The 25,561-nt window shown below is 43.3% G+C and overlaps 1 protein-coding gene across 5 annotated transcripts in view; it reads right to left on the reverse strand.

Annotated features, from left to right (window-relative positions):
• Positions 1 to 25,561, reverse strand: part of MTHFD1L (methylenetetrahydrofolate dehydrogenase (NADP+ dependent) 1 like) — a 233,799-nt gene that overhangs the window by 97,244 nt on the left and 110,994 nt on the right. For all 5 annotated transcript variants that reach the window (XM_074990392.1, XM_074990388.1, XM_074990391.1 and 2 more), the window contains one exon: positions 8,747 to 8,886. In XM_074990392.1, the coding sequence (XP_074846493.1) occupies positions 8,747 to 8,886 (140 nt within the window). The remainder of the gene's footprint in view (positions 1 to 8,746; positions 8,887 to 25,561) is intronic.

Here is a 25,561-nt window from a genome sequence, read left to right on the forward strand (position 1 = left end):
TCTTGTAAATCGAGGGCTGCAAACCAATCTCCATCGTCCAGTGCCGTGAGCATGGAGACGACTGTAATCACCCGAAAACGTTGCTTGCGCAAGTAGCGGTCGAGGCCCTGAAGATCTAAGATGGGCCTCCAGCCTCCTGTTTTCTTCTCTGTGAGGAAGTAGCGTGAATAAAACCCTTTCCCCTGGAATTGTTCCGGCACTCTTTCCACCGCCCCTATGAACATAAGGTGGTCCACCTCCTGTTTGAGCCTCGCCTCGTAGTTAGCGTCCTGGAGGTGGGGCCTGGAGGGAGGCTTCGTCGGTGGGAGCGACTGGAAGGGGATCGCGTAACCCGTGGCTATGATCTCCAGCACCCATTTGTCTGCGGTGATCTTTTGCCATTCGGAGTAAAACGGTCTGAGGCGATGATGGAACATGAGATAAGAGTGGCACTGCGCAATGGTAGTGATAGTGCAGCCCTCGACCTGCCTGTCAAACTTGTTGCCTTTGGGCCTGTCCCGAGGGTGTACAGCTTTGTTGGGAACGTCGCCTGGGAGTTCTGTACTGTTGCTGCTGTTGATGTCGCCCTTGGTCGTAGCCCCGTTGATACTGCGCATGCTGTGGTTGGTACGGGTAGCGTCTTTGCTGAGGGTAGTGTCTTTTCTTCCTGTATAGAGGGGTATAAATACCCAGGGTTCTAAGTGTAGCTCTTGAGTCCTTACTGGAGTAGAGGACTGAGTCGGTTGAGTCTGCAAACAACTTTTGCGTGTCAAAGGGAAGATCCACGATCTTCGCCTCTAGATCCCTCGGGATGCCCGATGCCTGGAGCCAGGATTCTCTACGCATGACCACTGCTGTAGCCGTTGAGCATGCCGCCGTATCTGCCACATCCAGGTCGATCTGGATTCCCGTCCTCGAAGCTGCGTAGCCCTCTTGCACAATTGCCTTTAACACCGGCTTCTTATCTTCCAGAAGTGAATCCATGAGAGAAGTAAGCCTGGAGTAATTATCAAAGTTATGATTCGCTAGGTGTGCCGCATAATTTGCCATTCTCAATAGCAGGGTGGAAGAGGAATATACCTTCCTGCCGAACAGCTCTAGCTTCTTGGCATCTTTGTCTGACCCCCCCCAATTTGTACTGAGAAGTCTTTGATCTCTGCTGGGACGATTCGACCACCAATGAGTTCGGTTGTGGGTGACTGAAGAGGAACTCCATGCCCTTTGCTGGGACGAAGTACTTCTTATCTGCTCTCTTGTTCATAAGCAGAACAGAGGCTGGAGTCTGCCATGTGGTAGTGGCTGACTCCCTAATGGCTTCGTCCAGGGGGATAGCAATTTTGGATGAAGCTGAGGGTCTCAAATTTTTCAGGAGTTTGTGACGTTTCTCCTGCACTTCTGCCGTTTGAATGCCTTGCGTGACAGCCACCCTTTTAAACAGCTCCTGAAACTGTTTAAGGTCATCTGGGGGAGCGACATCCCCGGGGGCCATGGCCTCATCTAGGGAGGATGAGGAGAAACCACTAGGGTAAACCTCCCTCAAACTCTCAGGTTCCTGTGGCCGATGGTACACCTGCTCGCTGGAGGATTGCGAAGGAAAGTCTCGGGGTTCTAAAATTAACTCCCCCTGAGATAACTGAGTTTTCATCCCCGAAAGGGAGCGTCCACGGGGGTATTGGACGGCCAGGGGGGACCTGCCCCTGGGCGTAGGCCTGGGGTGTCTGTGTCCAGCACGATAAGAACGACCACGGCAGCATGGGCACAGGTCCGGGGATGGAGACCTGTACCACTCTCGGGGTGTCTACCCCCGATGTCTGGGAGAGTGAGACCTCCGCGATGACACAGATAGCGATGACCCTGGTTTGTGATAGTACTCCAGTGGATCCAATCCCAGAAAGGGTGAAGGTGGCCCCAGCCATGGTGACATTGGTTGTAGGAACAGACAAGGAGGTTCTGAATAGGCCAGTGGAGACCCAGGCCTTCTGGGCGGTGTGTGTAGCACAGGGGGAGGGCTTGTTGTTAGCAGCAGCGCAGCCCTGTCCGGAGAAGGGCTGCGGTGCCGGGCTTTTGCTTTTGCCTTTCTCCTCCCCTGCGGGGCTGGCACCGCCCCCTCCCGCGCCAGGGATCTCGGCCCCGCTGTCGGTGCCGCGCGGATAACGTGCTCCGGTGCCTGCAGGCTCCATGCCTGTTGGCCCTGCACCATTGGTGCCGCGCGGGTCGGTGCTGCCTGTGGCGGTGCCGCTGGTTCCAGCGCTTGCCTGGCCGACGCTCTAGGCGCCGCGCGTGCTGGCTGTTTCGTAATTGGAGGCTCAGCCTCTGCCACGTGCGCTGCCGTGGTGCCGCTTGCCTGAGTATGTGGCTGGGGGCTGTGTGCTCCGCCCATCCCGCTCGCTGAAACTGCCAGCAGGGATCGAGCTGGGAAGAGCTTCCTCCGTTTTTGCACCGAGGGGGTCAGAGAAGCTGCCTTCCTCTTGTGGAACCCTGAGGGCCCTTCTGATTGCCTCTCCAGCACGTCTGGCTGGAGGGCCTTATCAAACAAGAGCATTTTAAGACGCATTTCTCTGTCTTTCCTGGCCCTGGCTGCGAGCTTAGCACAGTAGGAACACTTCTGGGTAACGTGTGATTCCCCCAGGCATCGGATGCACTCACTATGCCCATCAGAGGCTGGCATAGCTTCACGGCAGGACTCACACTTTTTAAAGCCTGAAGAAGCCATCGCGGTGAGTCTTTTACTGTTAATAGGGTACTTAGCACCTAATCCGTGCCTGTTTCCCCGAATCGCGGACCCCGGCCTGCAAGGCAACGGGCGGCCTACTGGCCTTCATGTCCACTCTTCTTCTCCGCTCCTCCCTCTCTCTTTTTTTTTTTTTTTTTGGATATTCTCTTTGTCCTCTCTTCTTTTTTTTTTTTCAAAATAGAAACAACAATTTACACGTAGAAACACTGTCTAATCTGACTCTGGCCGTAGCCTGAGCGGATTCCGTCTGCAGCCGATGGCAGTTGAGAAGGAACTGGCGGGGACCGGATCGTGCACGTGGCCAGGGACGCGCAAGGGAGCGGCGCGTGCCGGCGCATGCGCAATCCAGGAGAAACTCCCGGAAGATTTCCGATCTGCGGCGCCGGGTGAGCCCGACACCTATTGTGGAGCACCCACGGGGACACTCGATGAAGAAACATGTCTTCTCAGTTTATTACAACAGTGATTCAGTGTCAAGGTTTTCTTTAAAAAAAATTAACAGTCAAAAATTACCGTGCAAAATGGCAGCTGGTTATGCAAGAAATCTGTTCTCTGTGTGCGTTTTAAATTGTGTCTTTTGATTTTGGCATCAAAAAAATAGTTTTTACAACTATACACTATGTTTATAATGCAAGCTAAGATAGATAACGAGACAGATATGGTAATTTCCGGTAATATCACAGGAAAACATTCTTGAATTAAGTATCTTTGAGATCCTTCATATTGAATGGTTTATGTATTATTGTGGGCTGGGACTACATATATATCCTTTCAATGGAGGATGTGACAGATGTAAGACCTAGGGATTCAAAGGATTATGCTGAAAAATATACCAGACAAGAACGGACTTTTGAATTAAAATATGCAAATTAGTTTATTGGGGAACATCTTTCAGGAGGCAAATTCAAATTATTCACCTTTCATTATGCAAAAATTCAGCTGTTTGAGTCTCCACCCGGAGATGTGAGCCACTGTCTACTGACCTCTACTATATAGAGCCAAGATCAAAGGCCCAAGCTGTACAAAGGAAAGACAGATAAAAGCTAGCAAGTTCTTTCAGAAAATCTGTCCCTTTTTCGAAAGAATGCACAGAGTGTCTATACATGAAATCAAAAGAACGCAGCTTTTCTTCCAGAAGCCCTCTTCCGCTCCTGCATCAGGAAGAGTGCCTTCTTTAGGACTTTTTTTTCCCAAGAAAAGCATCTGTAAATGCTCTGTGGGCCCTTTGTTTTGAAAAACCAATCCTCATGGCGCCAAAATTTTTAGTCCCTGGCCTGTTCTTTTGAAAGAAAGGAGACTGTGTCGACGCTTTCCATCAAAATAATGGATTGATTTTTTATGCAGGGATGTGCTCTTTCGAAAGTTTTTTCAGAAAAGAACTTCCTGAAGAACTTCTTTCGGAAGATTGCTGTGGTGTAGACATAGGCAATACGTTTTCTCTGGAATGCTTTGATCTTCAGAATAAATTAGTTTACTTTTACCGGTGTTTTGGGGTAACATATAACTTGGTCAATTAAACTGGCACAGCCTTTGGTGTGAAAGCAAACTGCAGATGCTGCCCTGTTCAGGCAGCCTGGCTTTCTGGGGAACATAACAGTGTAGGCAGGGAATTGAACAGCCTGGAGAGACCCTGCTCAGGACAGTGAGAAGACACAGGTTTTTAGTGATGTGACACTTGAGAACTTGGGTGCCCGGAGGGCGTGTCCCAAAGGGTGAACACAGGTGCTATTTCACTGAACTGTGCCAACTATAGGAGAGAGAGGGATTTGCTTCTGGCTTGGGCAGCTACAAAACTTTAATTAGGTCCTGACTGTAGAATTCTACTCTTATGGGTGATGATGTGAAAAACAGCAAGAATCCTGACTGGCTTTTAAATGCCAGGATGAATCTGTGGGGCACGTAAAATGAGCAAAATGGATATGGAGTCAGTGAGATGCAAACATGGAAGAGCAAGGTGCCATTTCAGAGTCACTTTTCACTGTATAATCACAGCTTAAAAGCTGGTTCCTCACCAGATCTGAAGTAGTTCCATTGCTTAAAAATAGCTATTAACACGCACAAGATGACTACAACTTCATCTAGTATTGCTTCAAAATGGAAATTGTAAAGTCATAAGACTGGAAGGGTGTGTCTACACAGCAGTTATTTTGGAATAACAGTGCTGTTCTGAAACAACTCTGCGAGCGTCTACACAACGCAACCGCAATTTCAAATTAATTTCGGAACAGTGGATGGCTTATTTTGGATTTGGTAAATCTTATTCTATGAGGAATAGCGCCTATTTAGAAATAGGGGCTGTGCATACAGAGAAGAGGAGCTGTTCCAAACTAAGCTATAGTGCGGCCAAGGACTCTTTTCTGAATTAGACTCTATAGTCTCTGGATACTCTATTTTTGAAATAGCTGAGCTCTATTTCAAAAAGCATTTTGGCTGTGGCTACACTAGCCCCCGCCTTTCAGAAGGGGCATGCTAATGAGACACTGGCAGATGCTAATGAAGCACCGTAATGAATATGCAGCACCTCATTAGCATAATGACGGCCATATGCATTTTGGAAGTGCTGCTTTCAAAACGCACGTTGCCTGTGCGGACAGGGGCCCTTCGAAAGTGCCCCTCCCCCGGACTTCAAAAGCCCCTTCTCCCCATTTGGTTTTTGGAAGTAGGGGCTTTCGAAATTCAGGGATACTTTCAAAAGGCCCCTGTCTACATGGGCAGCATGCATTTCGAAAGCGGCACTTTCAAAACGAGCACAGCTTCAGTTATGCTAATGAGGCACTGCATATTCATAACATCGCCTCATTAGCATCTGCCAAAGTTGCTCATTAGCATGCCCCTTCTGAAAAGTGGGGGCTACTGTAAACATGAACCTTGTGTGTAGATGTGCTATTTCGAAACAAGCTATGCTGGAAAATCTCTTCCAGAATAGCTTATTTCGAAATAACACGGGGGTGTAGACATAGCTGCAGGGACCTTGAGAGGTCATCAAGTTCAGTCCTCTGCACTCACAGCAGGATGAAGCACAATACAGATCAGCGTTTCTTAAACTAAGGTCTGCAGAATACTGGTGTGTTTTACGAACAACTCACAGGTGTGCTGCGAGCATCTGACAATGTTTCGATTCCATACACTGATGGTCTATATTTTCTGTTATAAAGATCAGATACAATGTTACTTCTTCATTGCTATGATACCTGATTACATAATTTCATTTTATTTTTTGCTGCATATATTGCTGTGAGTTTTTTTCCCCTTCTTTAGCGTGGCAACTATTTTCTTCTTTGAAGAAAATTTTCGTAGGTGTTCTGCATAAAAAATATTTTTTGGTGTTCCATGGCCTCAAAAAGCTTAAGAAATACTGATCTTGACCACCGCTGACAGGTGTGTGTCTAACACACACTTAAAAATGTTCAATGATGGAGATTCTGCAACTTCCATAAGCAATTTACTCCAGTGCTTAACCACTTTAGCAGATAGAAATTTTTTTCTAATGTCTAACCTAAGCCTTCTTAGCTGCAATTTAAGCCTACCCCTTATTGCCCTATCATCACAGAATACATTTTTTTCTCCCTCCTCCATGTAATAACCCTTTAAGGTATATGGTAATTGTTATCAAGTGCCCTCTCAGTCTTCTATTTTCTGGACAAAACCAACTCTTTCCCCCCCATTTTTCTCTGGTAGGTCATACTTTTGTTGCTCTTCCCTGCATTTTTTTTCCTATTTGTCCATATCTCTCCTGAAATGTAGTATCCAAAAGTAGACACAATGCTCCAGGTGAGGCCTAATCAACATGTAAAAAAAAAAGGAACTGAAAGCCACATATTAAAATAGCCACTCCTTTGAAACACAGTATATCAGACAAAGAGAAGGTATTCTACTCGCTATTTTTTGTTCATAATTCACTTGTGAAGGTAAAACACACCTGTATAGTACCCTACAGAACAACCCATCTACAACAAAGGTAGTAAATATATCAGGATGCAATTAAAATTCTATTTATAGGGAAATTCTTGCCATGAATCTCAAGATGAATGAATGTCAAAGAACATATCTAGTTCTAGAAATATAAAACTGTGACTTCTGCATACATTTTAGTAAAAGGTTAACAAAAGGAAAGTCCTAGAATTGCCTTACTATGAGGGAGCAGAGTGAAAACTTTAAAGAAAAAGTGTGAGATGCCCTCTCCCCTCCCAACTGCAGTCTCTTAATACTAGGACAAAATGCTGGAGTAGAATAAAGAGGTTCCTTTGCATCTGCTGAAGCAATAATCTCCTATTGCTGGAACTGTGGAAGACTGCCATAAGACTGTGGAAGATTGCTGTTTCCAAAGGACCCCAAGAAAGTTCTGGTAGAAGGGGCATGCAGAGGCCAGGCTGCAGCCTACAGACAGCCCTGGGGCATTGGTATTACTTCCATGGGCTATCTAAAGTGCACCACAGCTTAAGGAATTAGAAACACCACATTTCTTTTCCTCCAGCCAGTATACAGATTGGCGTGTGAAGTTATCAAATACTCAATTGTATGTCAGGGGCGTGTGAGTGTGTGTGTTTAGAGAGCAAGCACTCGAACGGCTAAAGGAAGGCAAAACTCTGGCAGAAGGTATAGCAACCCAGCACAGAAGGTGTAAACAGTTGAAAACAGGGATGGACACAGCACCATTGTGGCTGCTGGAACACTGCCTTCTGCGCAGAAGTAAAGCTACCTTACAATTGCTCTAATTTGCATGTCTCCTTGGGACCAGACAGGCAGCACAAGTATAAAGGAGTCACAAATGTTTGGTTTATATAGCCCCAATTTTGTAGCTAACCTTTCAGACCTATGATTTGGCTCATTCCATCCTGGTACCCTATACTGTGTGGGGAAACCTATAACATAACATTTTTGAAAGACAAGGATTAGATAAAATCAACACAGAAAGGGCTGATTTAGATACTCCTTTTGCTAGAGTGAATGAAAATTGTCACTACAGTACACAAACTGTGAAATTTATGGACGAACAGCATGTCAAGAGACAAAAGAGCTGCGTGGGTTGCGTGAGAACAATAGATTATGACAACATTTTGGGTATTTAATCTTTAGAAGCTTGGGACAAGGGAACATCTCAGAACTTGTGCTCTCTGGGATGATTACATATAAGGAAGGCTCCGTGCATTCCACAATTCTGTAGTTGTAGAAACAGCTTTGGAATTTGCCCCGATATGAGGCTCTACAAAAAGCTGTTTCCCTAGGCTGTATCAGATCCCTTCAGAATGAGTGGAGCAGAGAAGGTGAAGCATGTTGCTAGGCTTCCTGTGTCTTTCCCTCCTTAGCAGACGGACACTAACTTATCGCAGTACTCCAGATTCTGCCTAACTGAGTGGGGAGTGCCTCCGCCCATCGCAATTTACAAGCTCCTGCCTGGCCCCACAGAGAGGGAGCAAAAGATCACGGTGATATAATTGGGGTGGTGAATACCACACATTCGTTAGTTGGGATCAGGTGACATAGAGAAGAAAAGGAGTCATGGAGGCAGGGGAAGAGAGAGGAGGTTCCCTCCACCTCAGTGACAAAGGCCTCTGGCCGTCCAGCACAAGACCAGAGTCTCAAAACGCCCTCTTTCCACTAAGCACACACTGCAGTCTGAATTATAATCTCTCCCTTGCAGCTCCCAAGATCTCTGGCTCATAATGACTGATAGCATGCACTCAAGTATTGACAACACTGAGATTTTCAAATCGCTATTGTAAGAGGCATGGGAGAGAATGTATACAAATAATGTTTCAAAGGATTCAAAAAATAGGAACTTCCTTTGCTTAGAATTAGTACTTCTTCATAGCTATCTAATACTTTCCCACATGGTTTAAATCCTGTAATCTAGGGAAATTTAAGAATTGACATCAGTGTGAAGAGGGAGTTTAGCAAAGAAAATTTCTCAATAACTGTCACCTCAAGAGCTTTTCCAGACTTTTAAAATTCAGAATTTTGTACATATTTTAAATGTTGATGGCAATGTTTAAGGTTACACATTTGTGTTCCAAGAACAGTGCAGACACTTACATTTGGCCCTCCTCCATGCATTTTCAAAGCCCTCACTGTAGCAACAAGCACAACCACGCTGGGAACTAAGCCAGATGCTCTGCATTTGATGTTGAAGAATTTCTCCATCCCAATGTCAGCACCAAAACCAGCTTCAGTTACTGTTAAGGACAAAAAACTTAGTTAAAGGCAGGGAATGTTTCATTTCATTTTAGTATGCTGCATTTTTTTCAAAATGCAATTGCATTTGTTTTGCTAGACCTCCAGAGAGTGTTTCATTTACATGACTGATTTTTATTATCTTCAACCATTTATTGCTCACAATAAGCTCTCTTTTTTCTGATAAGTAAAATGTGTCATCTAAGAGGGTTGCACTAAAACAGTTAACTGAGATTTCTGGATAGCATACAGTCCTGTTACAACCACTTAAATTTGCAGGGTTCTAGAAACAAAATGTGTCTCTCCCTCTGTAAAAATGAGCTGTTGATATAGACCTCTAGCTGTACCAATGCGGATACTTGTAGCGATCTGTGGATGTGCAGGACCTGGCTGCTGGCCCTGTTGCTGCCCAGTGATCCTAGTGGCTCTGCTGCAGGTCTGGCGGCCCCCAAACCCCACACCTGGGGCTCTGCAGCAGTCCCCTGCTGTGGCCCCTGCCTGGGATGGTGAGGGGTGCAGACGGGGTAAGGCAGGGAAAGAGGGAGGCACAGCTCAGGACCCCCAGCTTAAAATTTCTTCCAGCACCATTTGTGTGTACAGACTCACTTCTACGAGGCTAAACACAGTTCAAATCATACTAGATGACTGCTAAATAATATTTACTGAGGTCAGATGTGTAGAAGGAAAGACTTGCATCCTGAATGCTTGACATAAGCTTGCCTCTTTCATTTTCCAGAAGCTTTATGGGCTACTGTCACAACCTCAATAAAAGCACTGCTTTCATTACTTCAATCTGCTGCACATTTGCAACTTACTGTCTCAGAATTAGTGATTATAAATCTTGCATAATTAATATGGACACCAAAGTAACAGCAATGTAACAGACACAGCTAGAGCTTGCCTTCCACTGTATCCATCACCCAAGATGAATGGACTTTGCTACTTGAACATCCATTATTGACGAGCAACTATCACCTGAGCAAAGTCTCAAGATCCATGAAAAGATTTATATCATTTTTTGGACCATCAACTTTAGAGAACAGTTCTGACCTACAGCATTGAAAGTCTCGTCATCTCTGAACATCTGACTTTAGCAACAGTGACAGTCATGTTTGTTTATCGTAAGGCCCCCAAACAGAGAGAACTGAAATGCATTTCTCTGTTTGTTGTGTCATGATACACATTAAAACGTTGCTTCAGGTAACAGTGGCTCAAGAGGTGAAGCTGACTGTAGATTATTATATATAATAAGCCAAAGAGCAGTTTACAACTCATCCTAAATTCTGTCTTCAAGAATATTATTTTATTTTTATTTATCAACACCTAAAACACATCAAGTTTCCAGTATGACTTTTCTATTTGTATTAACATTTCTATACCCTTTTTAGGGTATTTCCTTCCACTTTTTCCTTCACATGCAATTTGATCTCCATTACCATTATTCTTTTCACTGCACCTCAATTAGTGGAAAAAGTTGATTACAAAAGTTCATGATTACAACAGTCTTGCATCAACTACTTCAGCTGAGAGGCACTGCAAGCCCACAAAAGTTTAAGCTATTTTCTGTTCGAGACAGAAAAATTTGATCTGATAAAAACTAAGAAAAATGTTTATTTAAACTACACCCAATTCTTTGTTCAGATTTCTGTTCATCTGGGTAGACGTCCTCTCTTACAAACAGCAATGATTCTGCTCCTTAACTGAACCTTCCCATAACTTCTCCCACACCCAAACTCCAATTCTTCTTCACCATTCCATTGTTTGGGATCATCTCTGATCCTTAACTCTTCATAGGGACAGACTAGATCTTGCAGTCTTCCCAGAGACACATCAAAGCAACGAGTGACATTCCTTGGCTGTCCATTGGGCCATGTCCCACTGTATTAAAAGCTGGAGGGAAACTCCCAGAATTCAGCAGAGGGGACACCATTATTTGTTCAAGTAGGCATCTACAACTCTCCAGCCATTTCATTCCTCTTTCCCTTCAAATAAGTGGGTATGTCCCACGAAAGCTCATCACCTAATAAATTATTTTATTAGTCTTTAAAGTGCTACACAACTGCTTTTTTGTTTTGATAGAACACAGACTAACAGGGCTCTCTCTCTGTCACCATACCTAAGCTCAGCATTTTATAAATGAAGTCAACCCTGTACAATGTGAGAAAAGCTAGGTGTGAACAATACTACTAAAGGCAGGATGGACTGTCTTATTTTAAAGGCCAAAGTGGGAGAAACACAAAGTCAGGTACGTCAGAGCTTGACTTCTCTGTGACCAAGGAAACAGGATGCAGTTGAAAAGCTGCTGGGACGAAGGCTACCAACTGCAAAGGAAATAAAATGCAGAATAAAGAGAAGATTAACTAATGTGCCAAACTCTTGTACTTTGAATCTTGTTTGTGTTGAAATAATCAGTGAAATCACTTTTATATTATTTCCTGCTTTCAAATCAGCATGCCAATGAAAATATAAACAAATACAGGCCATAGGGACTTATGAAGGTTCACTAGCTTTAGCTCAACGACTACAAGATTAAGGAAACCATTTAACCAGATATTATAAAAAAACAACAAAAAACACAAGAGTTAACTTAAAAGAAGGCAAGTATTGCTTTATTTCAGGATTACAGTTTGTGTCCAAAACAAAAGTGTAGTCAGCTGTTACACATGAAATGTCAAGGGTTGTCAGCAATGGCCCCTTGTTAAGCCATGTTCATGGCACATATTGGAGAGAGCTACAGTTATCAAAACACAAAAAATATCAGAAAGTTAATTACACAGTACAAAGCAGAATACCAAATGCTCAGGTGAAATTTGTTTCTGGAAAGGCAACTTACTTACTGCCTGACTTGTTTTACAAGTAGAATTTTAAAAATCATAAAACTGTGAATCTTGCATGAGGATATGAAGTAAAAAACCCAGAAAATGGTTTTCTTCGTGAACGTGTTTCTTTCTGAACTAGTTCCAGTCTTCTAAAAGAGATGAGATGCAACACACACTTGCAGCACATGGACAACCAAAAACATGGTTGTCACTTTTCACTCTCTCAGAGCAAACTGTCTAGGTGGCCAGTTTCATAGAAAAGCATTCAGAAGCACTGCATTTCAAATAAAATACTCAGCATGGGACAGGTGGAACCTCTCTAATCTGGAAGTCTCATCTGGCAACATCCTTAATCTGGCATGATTTTAGTTAGCCACATGATCACTTATCATGGGTGTGGCCCCGTTTCCCATAGTCCCATAAAATATGTTTACAGCCACCAGTCCTGGCTCTCGGTGTTCTGTGCTGTTATTTAGCTGTAATTTACCCCTAAATGTCTTCTAAGTCCCCAGTAACACTGGAACTGTTGCTAACGTGCAAGACAATATTGACCTCCTGTTGTCCGGCAAATTATCACGTTTGGCACCAGATGAGAGAGGTTCAACCTGTAGTTTTAAAACAAGGAAATCTTAGGTATCTAAAAACTACCACACGAGATTATTGGGCTGCAGTGTTTACCCTCTGTGACAAAGGCTACATGCACATATTATGTTGTCTGCACTCTATACTTGGCTTCCTGTAGAATAACAAATCAATTCAAGGTCTTGACCCGGATCTTCAAAGCTCTCCATGGCCTGGGCCCAGGATAACTAAACAATCATCTAAGATAAAGAACGTGGCTGACAGCTCAGCTCCTCTGGCACAATGGAACTCTCATCAGACAGATTACAACTTGTCTGTGTGGGAGACAGAACTTTCTCTGGGGATAATTCAAGTGCTGTGGAATGCACTCTTCCAGGACCTAAGGACCATCAAAATCTTCAGCACTGTCCACTACAAATGCAAGGCATATTCTTTTACCTTGCTTCTTCTAACATAAACAAACAACAACAGGCATATTTATTTAACAAACCAACCTACCAAAATAAGATATTCCACTCCCCAGGCTTTTCCCTCTGGTGAGATTATTAGAGAAAAACAACACATGACTACTGGGTAGTCATGTTACTTAATGTAGTACTGGAAGGTGCCCAGATACTATGGTGAAAAGTGTGCTGTGAGGACCTGGAATAATCACAGATTTTTGACTGTGCATTTTGTTCATTAAAAAATAAAACCCTTGTTCCTTGTTGTTACTGATTTAATGTAAATCTTCTACAGTGGGATTTGAAACAAACATTTGAAAAAAGCTTTTAAGACAGTGCACTTTGTGTGTAGTAAAACTGAACCATCTTTGATTATAAATTTAGCTTGATTAAAAATTAGTACATTACTTTATTTTTGATATCTAAAACTCTACTCCATAAATAAAGCATCTACTTACAATTTCCTTACATTATGAACATCTCACATGCTTAAAGTAACAAATAATTAAAAACAAAAACAAAAACAGTGCTTATGCGTCTTCCTTTGGAGAGGATGAGAACACAAAAGCCACATGACAGATATTCATCACGAGGCTTAATGCACTACTTTAGGGCAGTGAGATATTACAATATGTACAGAATAAAATAGTATTTAGGATTTATTTTTCAAGAGGAAGAATTCAACAGCTGCTATGAGAATCTACATTTTTCATTTAGACTTGCTATAATATGGTTAACTGTAAAATGACTGTACTTGAAATGGTCTGTAACAATGAGTCCACACACATATTTAAGTAACAATTTTAAAATGGCTTAAGCTTTTCCTGAGTTGCAACTTACATCATCAGACACATGAAGTGAAAGAAAAGAAGCAGATAGTAGGGGTATATAGCCAAGAGTGCTGCATCAGAGCAATTCAAATCAATGTAGATGTGGATAAGGTCAGAATACCTAAAGTGGAAAACAACTTCTTGTAATGAGAAAGTCATTCTCAGTCCCTCTTTCAGATCCATTTTGACAGTGTCAGATTTGAATATGAATTTCAGCTCAGTAGTTTTACATTGCAGCCTATTTTTGAACTTCTCTCCCCCAACCCAAGGATGGCAACTTTCAAGTCTGCAACTGTGTGTCCAGGTTTTCCTTCTGGATATTGCAGATTATTCCTTCTGGATTCCTTCTCGATGTTTGATTTGGTTCCTGAGTTGGCATTTCTGTTGTAGAGTGTGTGGTTGTGGGTAAACGTGTTTCAGGTTAGGGGACTGTCTTGTAAGGTAGGACTGGCCTGTCTCACAAGGTCTGTGAGAGAAAGGCATTGTCAGCTAGGATAGGTTGTAGATTCTTGATGATGTTGGACAGGTGTTAATGGGGGAGCTGTAGATAGGGGTCAGAGCATTCTGTTACAATCTTTGTTGGGTCTGTGCTGGAGTAGATTACTTCTGGGTACTCTCCTGGCTCTGTCAATCTGTTTCTTCACTTCACCAGCTGGGTGCTGTGGTTTTAGAAAACTTGATAGAGATCCTGCAGGTGTTTGTCTCTGTCTGAGAAACTGGAGCAAATGCGGTTGTATCTTAGGGCTTGGCTGCAGACAATGGATCGTGTGATGTGTTCCGGATGAAAGCTGGAGGTGTGTAGGTATGTATAGCAGGTCAATAGGTTTCTGATATAGTCACATAGGCAGTGTCTATACCGGAGACTTCTGTCAACAGAACTCAGGGAGTGTCTACGCTCATAAAGCCTTCTGTCGACAGTCTCAACAGAACTCTGTTTTTGCTTAATCAGAGTTATCCCTCAAAAATTTGAGGCATAACACTGTGTCGACAGAAACATAATGCAGACAGCTCTGTCAACAGACAGGGCTTCCGGTTGCCAAGCAGCCCTGTTTGCAGAACTGTGATTCTGCTTTCTATCATCGGGGGCAGTGCTGTCTGGCAGCCCTCTGTGTCTACACACAACTTGCTCTGTCGACAACCTGTCGAGATTTCTCTGTCAACAGTAACTTATGTTGACTGATGCCAGGTGGAAATTGTTGAAATTCTGGTGGAGTTCTTCAAAGTCCTCCTTCTTGTGGGTCCAGATGTAGCACAAAGAGAGAAACAGAATTTGGGGACAAGAGCTGAGGAAACACTGGCTACGTCTACATGAGCCCCAAACTTCGAAATGGCCACACAAATGGCCATTTCGAAGTTTACTAATGAAGCGCTGAAATGCATATTCAGCGCTTCATTAGCATGCGGGCGGCAGCGGCGCTTCGAAATCGACGTGGCTTGCCGCTGCGTGTCTCATCCAGACGGGGCTCCTTTTCGAAAGGACCCCGCCTACTTCGAAGTCCCCTTATTCCCATCAGCTCATGGGAATAAGGGGACTTCGAAGTAGGCGGGGTCCTTTCGAAAACGAGCCCCGTCTGGATGAAATGCGCGGCGGCAAGCCGCGTCGATTTCGAAGCACCGCGGCCGCCCGCATGCTAATGAAGCGCTGAATATGCATTTCAGCTCTTCATTAGTAAACTTCGAAATGGCCACTTGCGTGGCCATTTCGAAGTTTGGGGCTCGTGTAGACACGGCCATTGTAAGTCATCCACAAAAACATCACTTTACTATGAAGACCTGCAGGTACCTACCGCAATGCTGCTGACTTGAAGTTATAAATTGTCCCCAAGTCTCAAATGCTTGTGAGTGAGAACAAAGTCACAAAGCTCAGCCATCAACTGTGCTTGACATCATCAGGGACACAGTTCCTGACACCTTTAGTCCATCTTCATCTCGAATGTTAATGTAGGGAGCTTCTAAACCAGACATGTCAAACTCAAAGCCTAATGATAGCTTTTAGGGACACCAAAGAAAATATAATTTTTTTTTTAACTACAGATGATGTTTTAGGTATATTTTAGAATATTTTTCAGGTCTTGTTGGAATACAACATTTTTAATAGAGAATTTAACACTTAGTATGAATTTTATTGTTTTATAATTTTATTAAAAACATAAAATTTGAGAAAAAAGACACACCATGCAGGAGGGAAGAAAGAGATAGAAAATACTGATGATAGAAGTAGACCAGGGAGAAAAAATAAATTAGAAAAACCAAAACTTCTTGAAGAATGAAGGGCCATACGCTTTTGCAGTGAACATACAAAGCCAGTGTGAGGACACCTGTGTTCTGTGGCTAGCTCTGCTCTCTCTGTGCTGTCAGTTTCATCACCTCAAAAAATGAGGACAACCTACCAAACAGGAAAGTCATGAGTTACCTATACCAATGAATGGAAGGGTGTTGAAATGTATGCCTGGAAGGAAGAGCAAGAGTTAATGTAAAGAAGCGGTATCTGAGGGGAATGGAGCTGTTCGGACTCAGAGAATGAAGGTTAGGGCTGAGAGAAACTGATCACCACCAGCTTGCTGGTGGAACGGCCCTGATGTTATGTCACTAAGGGTGTATGTAAGTCAGAACATTTCATGCTACAGGGTTTGCTTTGTCAGTCATTGTGACCAGGTTTGAATAATGCTTTGGCTGATTTTAGGTATTTCCCTCTCACCTTTGTACAGAGTGGGTACAACACAGTGAAACCCCTCCCCTCCCCCAAGAGCAGCCCCTCCACCCATATGGAGGTTAGAGCTTCCCCCTTCCCCCACCCCCTTTCAGTGGGCCATAGAAGACATCACAATCCAAGATTTTTTTGTCTGCACAGAGGAAGCACGTAGAGAGGGAGAGAGCCCCCAGCAGGGGAAGGGGTGATAGGGAGACAGACCAGGACAGGATCTCACAGCTTCTGTGGCTATTGTCCAAAGTCTGTAAAGGAGATTTCCCTTCAGTTCCACCAAAGGAGAAACATTGCACTCTTCTCTCCTTCCCGGACCCCTTCCCCTCCAGTTTGCACTGCACTCCCTCCCCACCACCCCCAGTTTCTCTGCACTTCCTTCTCAGACATTCTGGGGTTTACACTGCAATCCCCCATTGCACTGTGTTCTCCCCGACTTTCAGACTCCTTGGGGCTTGTATTCCCCCCACTGCAGTGCAGCCCCAATGCACCATTCCCTTGCCTCTTAAGGCCTCCACTGCCAACCATTGCATGGCAGCCCCCATTGCACTGCCCCCTCAAGCCCCATGAAGCCTGCACTGCCCCATGTCCATGCACTGCCCCACAGACTCCTTGCAGCTTGCACTGTCCCCCAGAGCACTATCCCCAAGACCCCATGAGGCTTACACTGCACTCCCTACCCTCCTCCACATATTACTCTGCCTCACACTCCTTGGCAGCCCCTGGCTGCCCCCCGCCTCATGGCTCCCTACCTGCTGCTGCCCCAGACAGGTGCCCCTTTGTGCTTTGGCCAAGGTGGGTTCCCCCCCACACTTTAGAGAGGCATATCTTTCCCTAGCACAAACGAGTGGCAGGGGGCGGCACAAACACCAATCCTGGCTCCTTGGGTTGTCCACATCTGGCGCATGCATATTAAAACCCACTTGGCTACCTGTGGTTGTAATAGGCATGTGCTGGACATGGACAGCCCAAGGAGCTGGGAGTGGTGTTTGTTCCACCCTCTGCTGCTTGTGCGTGCCAGAGAAGGGTGTGTGGCTGGGTGGGATGAATTTAGATGTTTTAGTAACGTCTAGTCGTGGACCCCAAAAAAGAAAAATTGATTAGATCGCATGCAGTCCCATCTGCACCCAGAGTGAAAATGATAATGGGTCCAGATTATGCATTACAAGGACAGTCTCTCCACCTTTGATATTCGCAGTGATCCCAGGAAGCCCACTTAACTTAACAGACACTTGCAGTAATTATTTTTCTTCCCCCTTTCTGCACTCTTCTCTCCACCATCCAATCTAGCTGCTTCATCACTTTTTACTTCATTTTTGTCTATCTTTGAAGTTGAAGAGGGAGAGGTGTAGGTTAGATATTAGGAAAAACTACTTCACCAGGAGACGCGGTTAAGCATTAGAATGCGTTGCCCAGAGAGGTGGTGGATTCTCCATCCCTCATGGTTTTTAAGTCCTAGCTTGACAAGGTCCTGGCTGGGATGACTTAGTGGGGGTTGATCCTGCTTGAAGCCGGGGGCTGGACTAGATGACCTCCTGAGGTCCCTCCCAGCCCTATGATTCTGTGATTTCTGTAAAATTCTGTACATTTAACTTATTATTTATCTTGATTTTCCAGATCTGAAGAAGTGAGTTTGTCCCCCAGTGCATCACCTAATAAATTATATTGTTAGTCTCTGAAGTGCTACAGGACTGCTTTTTTGTTGTATATATAATATAGTAATATAAAGGACACTCAGATCCTACAAGGATAATCTATTCATTCACTCTAAATCAAATGACTAAAACAGGCTCAAGTGGCAATAGTTTTTTCTATTGAGCTTACAGTTCATGTAACCATAATCTAAAAAGCAAGTACAGTTGAATATAGCTCAAGTAGCTTGGAGGAGGATTCCACTCTACATGGGGCCAAGACCCAAACAGTGAATTATTATGAGACCTTAGATGTGTCACTTAATTTCCTTATTCTCTTATCAATTCAGATACAAAAACAATCAAAAAAGCAAAACATGCTTACTTAGGACACAGATGAAGTATGTAAACCAAACATCCTTGAGGGTTTGGCTGAGAGGAGATCTGGATTGGGGGTAGGGAGGAGGGAAACAAATTCAGAAACCTGCCCAGACAGGAAAAATGATAACAAGGAAAGAGATCTGTGGAAGAGGTAAAAAAGAAAAAACAAGGGAAAGATTTTTTTCCCAACATTTTACAAAGTAAGTACTTATCACTGAAATCTATAATTTCACTTTAGGGTGGGGATGGGTGTGAGCAAACCTCCCTAACAGTCCCCTGTCATAGTTTATCTCATCTCCAGAATCCGTTAATGGAATTATTGCCTTGCTGTGCAAAATTAGGGATATTTTATTTTTTGTACAGTCTGAATGGTGCTAGAAAAAGCAGAACACTGTTGTGGTTCACGCGGCTGATCAGATTTCAGAGTCATGACTGCTTTAGAAAACCAGCAAAGTTCCTTCACCTAAAAACACTTACCATGCTGTAAACTCAGTATAGGGTGACCATCCGTCCCATTTTGGGTTAGACAGGCCTGTATTTCAGGTGCCATCCCCGCAGCCAATTTACTTTGCAAAAGGGGCTAATTTCCCCATATTCTGCTTTTTTTAGCAGGTGGCAGCCACTGGTGTTAGCTCCCCGCACCTGGGGGAGCTGGGACCTGGACCTGCATGGCTGATGCCCGGCTTCCCCCAGCTAGGGTGAGCCAGACCCGTGTCTGCCACCCGGCTTCCCCTGGCTGGCGGGAGCAGATCATTGTGGCTCCTGCCTGGCTTCCTGCAGCTGGTAAAAACTGGAAGCTTTGCTAATGTGGCACCAGTCCTGTTCCCAGTGCCTCAAGTCATGGGGCAACCAAGAACTGCAGCTGCCCCTATGCAGCCCCCCCACCATGGTGGCAGCCCCCCCACATGGCAGCCACCACCTGACTCCCAGGTAAGGTGACCATCTGTCTCGTTTTGGCCGGGATGCCTCCCTGTCCAATATTTGGCCAGAGGAGGTATGGTCACCCTAACTCAGTACATAAAACAACTGCACATTAAACTATGCACGCACACTTAGATTTATGGACTGTTGGACACCTTACAAAAAGATAAACATTTTTAATCAGCAAAGCTACAGTGTAATTTTAACAAGAAATTCCACAATAGAATTTCTTGTAAACTGAGAATGATTTTAGATGAAACTAACTTTCCTCATCAGCACTTTCTGTCAACAAATCAAAATCAAAACAAAACATTTGTATTGGAAGCACCAAGTCAGACACACAAACACAAAAGGCTAAGTTTCAGGACACAGAATTGTGAGCTTGAATTCCTGAACAATGCAAAAGGAAATGGAAACTATGAACTGCGAGCTGCCTTTTACTCCTCTGATGTAAACATATCTGTTCTGGTGCAGCTGTACACTGGTAAACTCAGGAAAAGAAGAGTTCAAAGTCATAGGAGCACATGAACTTTGAACCTGGTACTCAAGGGATTTTATCTGTAATGTACTGATAGATTCTTGTTTAAGTCACCAAGTACCAAGATGCAGAGATGCCAAAATAAACTAAGTTAGAACATTGATTTATCTAACAGGATACCACATTTTTGTTAGTGCTTGCCTCACTCTGGCCCTTGAGGTGAGTTCCGAGCCACAGGAGCAGGTTGGATCCTCACAAACAACACGGGGAATCTTGCTCATCAGGGCAAATAGTAAAAGTGACTAATTACAAAGTGTTGTTGAATTAGTGTGTTAACTGAAAAATAAAAAAGAAGTACTTTCTCTGTAATTACCATTGTAATCTTCTCAGCTGTTATTTGCAGTATTAACAGAGAAGAATTCAGACAGACGTGTGATTTTTTTTCAACTGTGCTTTTTAAATACCTTTGCTACCGGGGAAAAATAAAATAAAAAATGATGATATATATTTTCCTCTTCAGTGTCCTTTTGCTGTGACACGACATACCTTTCAAAAGAGTGTATTTGATATTACCAAGGTAACTATTTTCTCATGAATGCTAGATCCCAATTTAGCAAAGAGTGATTGTAGTATTTAAAAAAACACTACCTTTTATGTGAACTTGTATGAAACAACACAACAGCAGCAGCACCAGTGGATCTCACTGAGCAATTTTTGAGGCAAGGTCATCAGCCAGTGATGTTCACACTTTTTAAAAGAATTCTAGGGGACACAGTCTGTAATTTTAAAACCGCCTCTTTTTCCCTTTTAACTGTTGCAGAAACATATTGCTGGCTTTAAGATGAAATGCGTAGTCGTACAACCAAATTGTGTTTAATTCTGGACATCTCTATACCAGGGAAGTATAGGTATTTACTTCTATAGCAAACACCTTCATATCGGGCATTCTATCATCTGGAATTCTCAGATAATAGTCATATTGACCATAACTAAACTTCAGTTACATTTTCCATAAGTACAGTATTGTTAAAAATACAAATACTGTGTTAAGTTTACAGTGCATAATATTACTGTTGTTGATAAATAAAGTACACTGCATACATATCTAATCTTGTTTTTCTTTAGCGCTATTCATTGCTAGGCATACTTCTCTATTATCCAGAATATTTTAACATCCAGCAACCTCCCCGTCCCAGGGCTGCCAGATATGAAAGAGTTTACTGTATCTGTTAAACTACAACTCTCTAAAGCTCTGGGAATAAATACAACTTCATGGGACTAAACTCCTTCTCCCTTCAAGCTTCACATCTGATCCGTCTAACGTCTGAGGAAAAAAACTAAGAACTGAAACAGGGTTTGCAATGTGCTTTGAAACGTCAATCAATATTGGTTTTGAAAAAAAAACAAACAAAAAAAAAAAAAACAAGGGAAGGGAGGAGGGAGAGAATTAGGACTGCTTCACTGAAAACTCCCCCAGTTCATCCTGCGGGGTCTTAGCTCGAGCACCTTTTCTAGACATTGATTTTGCAGTATCTCATTAAAATGTAAGGATGGCTGAGGTGTGTATCCTGAGTAAAAGTGGAATAAAAATTTAATACGAATATAATGGCTTTTTAATAGCAGTGAAACTACATGGAAGGGGTAGTTAAGGGAGACACAGAGCGTGCTGAGCAAGCATGTTTTTCTGCATAAGCAAGTAGTGTCTTTGGAGATGGCTACAAATCACAAAGCAGGAGAACTATTCAATCAGCTAACATCAAAAGGTTAAGGGGTGTGTGTTTTCAAATGGGCAGTGAGAAGGGGAGGCAAACAGCATCTTGACATTTTTGCTTTGGTCATAAAATAAAGTGTTTGCACAGAGACAATGCAGCTTGGAGCCCAGAGACTATAACCGAAGTCACAGAGCAGAAAGCGGTGCTGAATCAGAATGATCAATGCTTCTCTCTTCTGGACCAATCACTCAAGGCATGCCAAATATTGAGTCATCAATCACTCTTATGTAAGGCGAGAGTATAGTGTGTGTATCAGTCTGGATCAGGTTGCTGTTCAGTTGTGATGGGGTTTACAGACACCAAACAAAGGATAAGGGAGTGAAGGAGCAGGAGTAACCCAAGAAGCTTCCCACACCTCAACAGCAGCAGCGCATGCTCCAATTTAGGGATCAGTTTAAAAGGGGACTCTGACAGTCAAGCAGGATAGAGTGCAAAAGTGTGTCTGAAGGGAGAAAACCAGCTTGTAGCTTCTGGGATGGAGCAATTCACAGAAGAGTCTTGACAATAATACCCAAGTGGAAAGCCAAGGAGCTGACCCTTTTCTTCCCCTCAACCTCCCTTCCATGGAAGAATAACTGGGAACTGCAGGGTGTGCTGGGGAGCAGTGGGTCCTGTAAGATGAGCGCTTGGGCAACTGCCCAGGAGAGATTCAGGTGACACCCAGCTGATTAGCACAGCGTCCACATCTACATATACCTCGGTGCTCACTACAAAATTTATTCTGCCTATGGATGGAAAAAAATAGCAGAAACACTGCTGGGGAGAACTCAGTTGATTGCTGAGACTGATTGAGAACTCTCTTCTAGGGGTGGGGAGAGTCCAACAACTACTCACCAAACTGAAGAGTGAGCGGGAAGCGTGAAAGTGGTCTTGGGGAGGCTGGTGTGAAGAGGCAACACCCAGAAACTCCTCCCTTCCCACCTTAATCCTTGTCCCTTGTCACCACCATCTGTGAGCACTCAGGGAGCACCAGGGAATGAGACACACCAGCTCAGCTACCAAATGCACAAACTGCTGTCAAGGCCATCCTAGGACTTTGAGGGCTGTTGAACCACGGCCCACCCACTGGCCTGTGAGTGGAGCACGCTTCAATCCCACACTTTCTTCATTCAATGTTGGAAGCGGTAACTCCCTCAACTCTGCTCATCCCCAGAATGCAGGTTAGTACCAATTCATCAGGGGCAGTGTTCTTTGCTGAGATTTAAACACAACCTTTCACCTCTTGCAGATCTGGCAAAACTATTAAAATGGAAAATAGCTTCCTTTTATTTTCATTCACACTGAATTTTAGCTAGAGGGTATTTTCAGTATGTACACCGAGTATGGAGAAGTTACCAAGAATGGTAGTTTTGCTGTGCTATGTTTTATGAATTCATGAAAAGGGGCATCTAGTTATTACCTGAAGGAAGAATAAATGTTTTGAACTCATCAAGTTAATATGAGCAAATAACATGCCTTCTGAAATTGTTCAAGAATTAGTAGTACTAGTGAGTTTGCTAGATGCATTAGAAATTCTGCATCGCTTTTCTAGATGCTTCCAAGGCCGCCCATGAGCTTTGTTGGAGGGGGGTCTGTCATTTGTATACAAGTTGTCTGGTAATTTTTTCAAAACCTAGCATTCATGATACAGACACAAACTACAGTGTTTACAGCCTGTATCATAAAATTACTGAAATGTCACTAACATACTTTTTTTTTTTTTAACTTTGTATTCTTGGGAAAGGAAGAAGGATTCAGCTGCTGAAAATCACAGTGAGAAAGTAACTCCACTTGTAGAGACGTGTACCGATCATAGGATAGTATCTAACAAGCGATAGATGAGATGAAACCACTTGGTTCATGCAAGTCCCTAGTTTCTGCAGAGAGTAGGATTATAACATTTCCCACCAAGATTTTTAGCTAACTCAGCTAGATTACAAGACCATTTATCTCTCTCCCCTCCTAGTTAAGCCATCTGTCCAATAATTAATGTGAATTTCTCCATTTCCCATTTCAGACCATCATACTTCATTCAGCCAACTCAGCAAGAGAAGTCCCTTTGCAACCTATTAATAAGCACTCAAATGTTCGCACAGTATTCACATCCTCCTTTATTCACCTTTCCTTCAGGTTCCAGTGATATTGCGTACATTTCTTTCACACGCTCTTCAAAATGATAAAGGATCTAAAATTATAAGTACCCTTCTCTGAACTCTATCTTTTTGTGTCCTTTTACTAACACTGTGATGAAAGGACCCAAACTGCACACTGAACACCAAATTGGCTGTAATAAAAACTGAACCTGTATCCCCTGATTGATGAGACCACTTACCAGACCCTTTGGGAGTGCTGCCTGTACTATGAGGACTGATGCAGTGTCCTTATGCATGAGAAGCATCTGCACTGTTCCTGAGTTACCGTCTCCCTATGAATTTATAATCAGAGCTTAAACTGAAGATACCTTAGAAGCGTTAGCTCACCATGTATTTGCAGGAGAAAAAGGGCATGTCTACGCTACCCCATAACTTGGACTATGCCCACACAGCAGTTCTCTCAAAATAAGAGTCGTTATTTTGAAATTGTTTTGCTAGCCTCTACACAACACAATCACTAAATAATAATAATTTCATAATAAAGTTGGCTTATTTTGAAATAGGTAAACCTCACTGCACAAGGAATAGAGCCTATTTCAAAATAAGCCGCAGAGTGTGCAATAGCTCTACTTCAAAATAAGCTCTATTGCGTATAGATGCACTATTTCAAAAGGCATGTTGTGTGTAGCAACTTTATTTTTAAATAAATTATTCTGGAATAGTTTATTTTAAAATAACACTGCTGTGTAGAGCTAGCCTGGGAGTGTAACCAGCAGTGTACATCAATGTGCTGCACTGTAATTCCCCATGTGGATGCAGCAATCATGAGGTAAAGGTTTCTTATTTTTCAACCATGTAAACCTTAACACAAACGAGGAACTTTTTAGTTCACACCTGCAGCATCTACCTACAGTACAGTACTTTGGCTTGCACTGTAATTCACCTCCCTGTAATCTGAAAGTAAGGCAGTGTAGAAGTTCTGAAAGTTGTGTTTGTCAACTTCAAAAAAGTTATCAACATAACAAATCAAGTATTAAATGGAGCCAAAAAGTCAGATACACAATCCAACAAAGAAAGATGAAGTTCGCCCAAAGTTTAAACCCTGCAGAACACACATGTGCCCTGAGGATGCTCGACTCTAATCCATCTTTACTATCACCACCAAATTAAGTAAATATAAGAATTATAAAAAGAAAAACAGCAAGATAAAAATAAGGCCATTAGAGTAGAAATCCCACCACTACTCATTATTTTAACAATACTTTCAATAAATGTCTCTTCCCCTCCTGTAGGAAGGGCAACTCAGTTCAACGCAATTTGATAAAATGAGACAACAGTCGTTAGTCACTTTTAAATGTAATCACCCAATCTTCAAAACACATCAGTTTGCAGAATTCTGCTGTTCTCTAGGGCAGCACCCACACTATGAGATAAAATCGAATTTAAAGGCATTAGCTCGACACTAAAACATCACTGTCTTCACTGTAAATGTCATTAGCTCCATTTAGACTGCCCTAATATCAGTAACAAAACGTTGATATTAATGGAATGGGTATAGCGTCAGTTTCAAATTTGAAATCTCAAATAAAGGCTAGTGTGGAAGCACCAGGTCCTTAATTCAAATTTACTAGCCTGCACAAGTGTCCCATATGTATCCCACAGAGCTATGCACTGCACCTGGCTCCCCACTCCTTCAGCTGGGTAACTGACCAGGGCTGATGCGCTGTCAGTTTCCCAGGTCCCACAGCCTGGGGCACCCGGGAAGTTGAGCAGGGCTGCTGCACTGTCAGTTTCCCAGCTCCCACAAGATGCGGGGACCCAGGAAGCTGACAGCACTGCTTCACCTGGCTCCCAGCTCAGAAAGCAGAGTTGAGGGAACTGTGGGATAGGTTCCCACAATGCATCGCTGCAACAGTCGATGTTTGGTGATTTCAGTGTGGAAGCGATATGTCGAATTTGTTGGGAGCCTGTGAGAAGTGAGGATACTCAAAATCAAATAAAAAAATGGCATTATATAATTGACTTTAATAAATTCAAATTCGTATTG

The sequence above is a fragment of the Carettochelys insculpta genome, chromosome 3 (assembly GCF_033958435.1).
Source record: "Carettochelys insculpta isolate YL-2023 chromosome 3, ASM3395843v1, whole genome shotgun sequence".
NCBI classification, from domain to species: Eukaryota; Metazoa; Chordata; order Testudines; family Carettochelyidae; genus Carettochelys; species Carettochelys insculpta.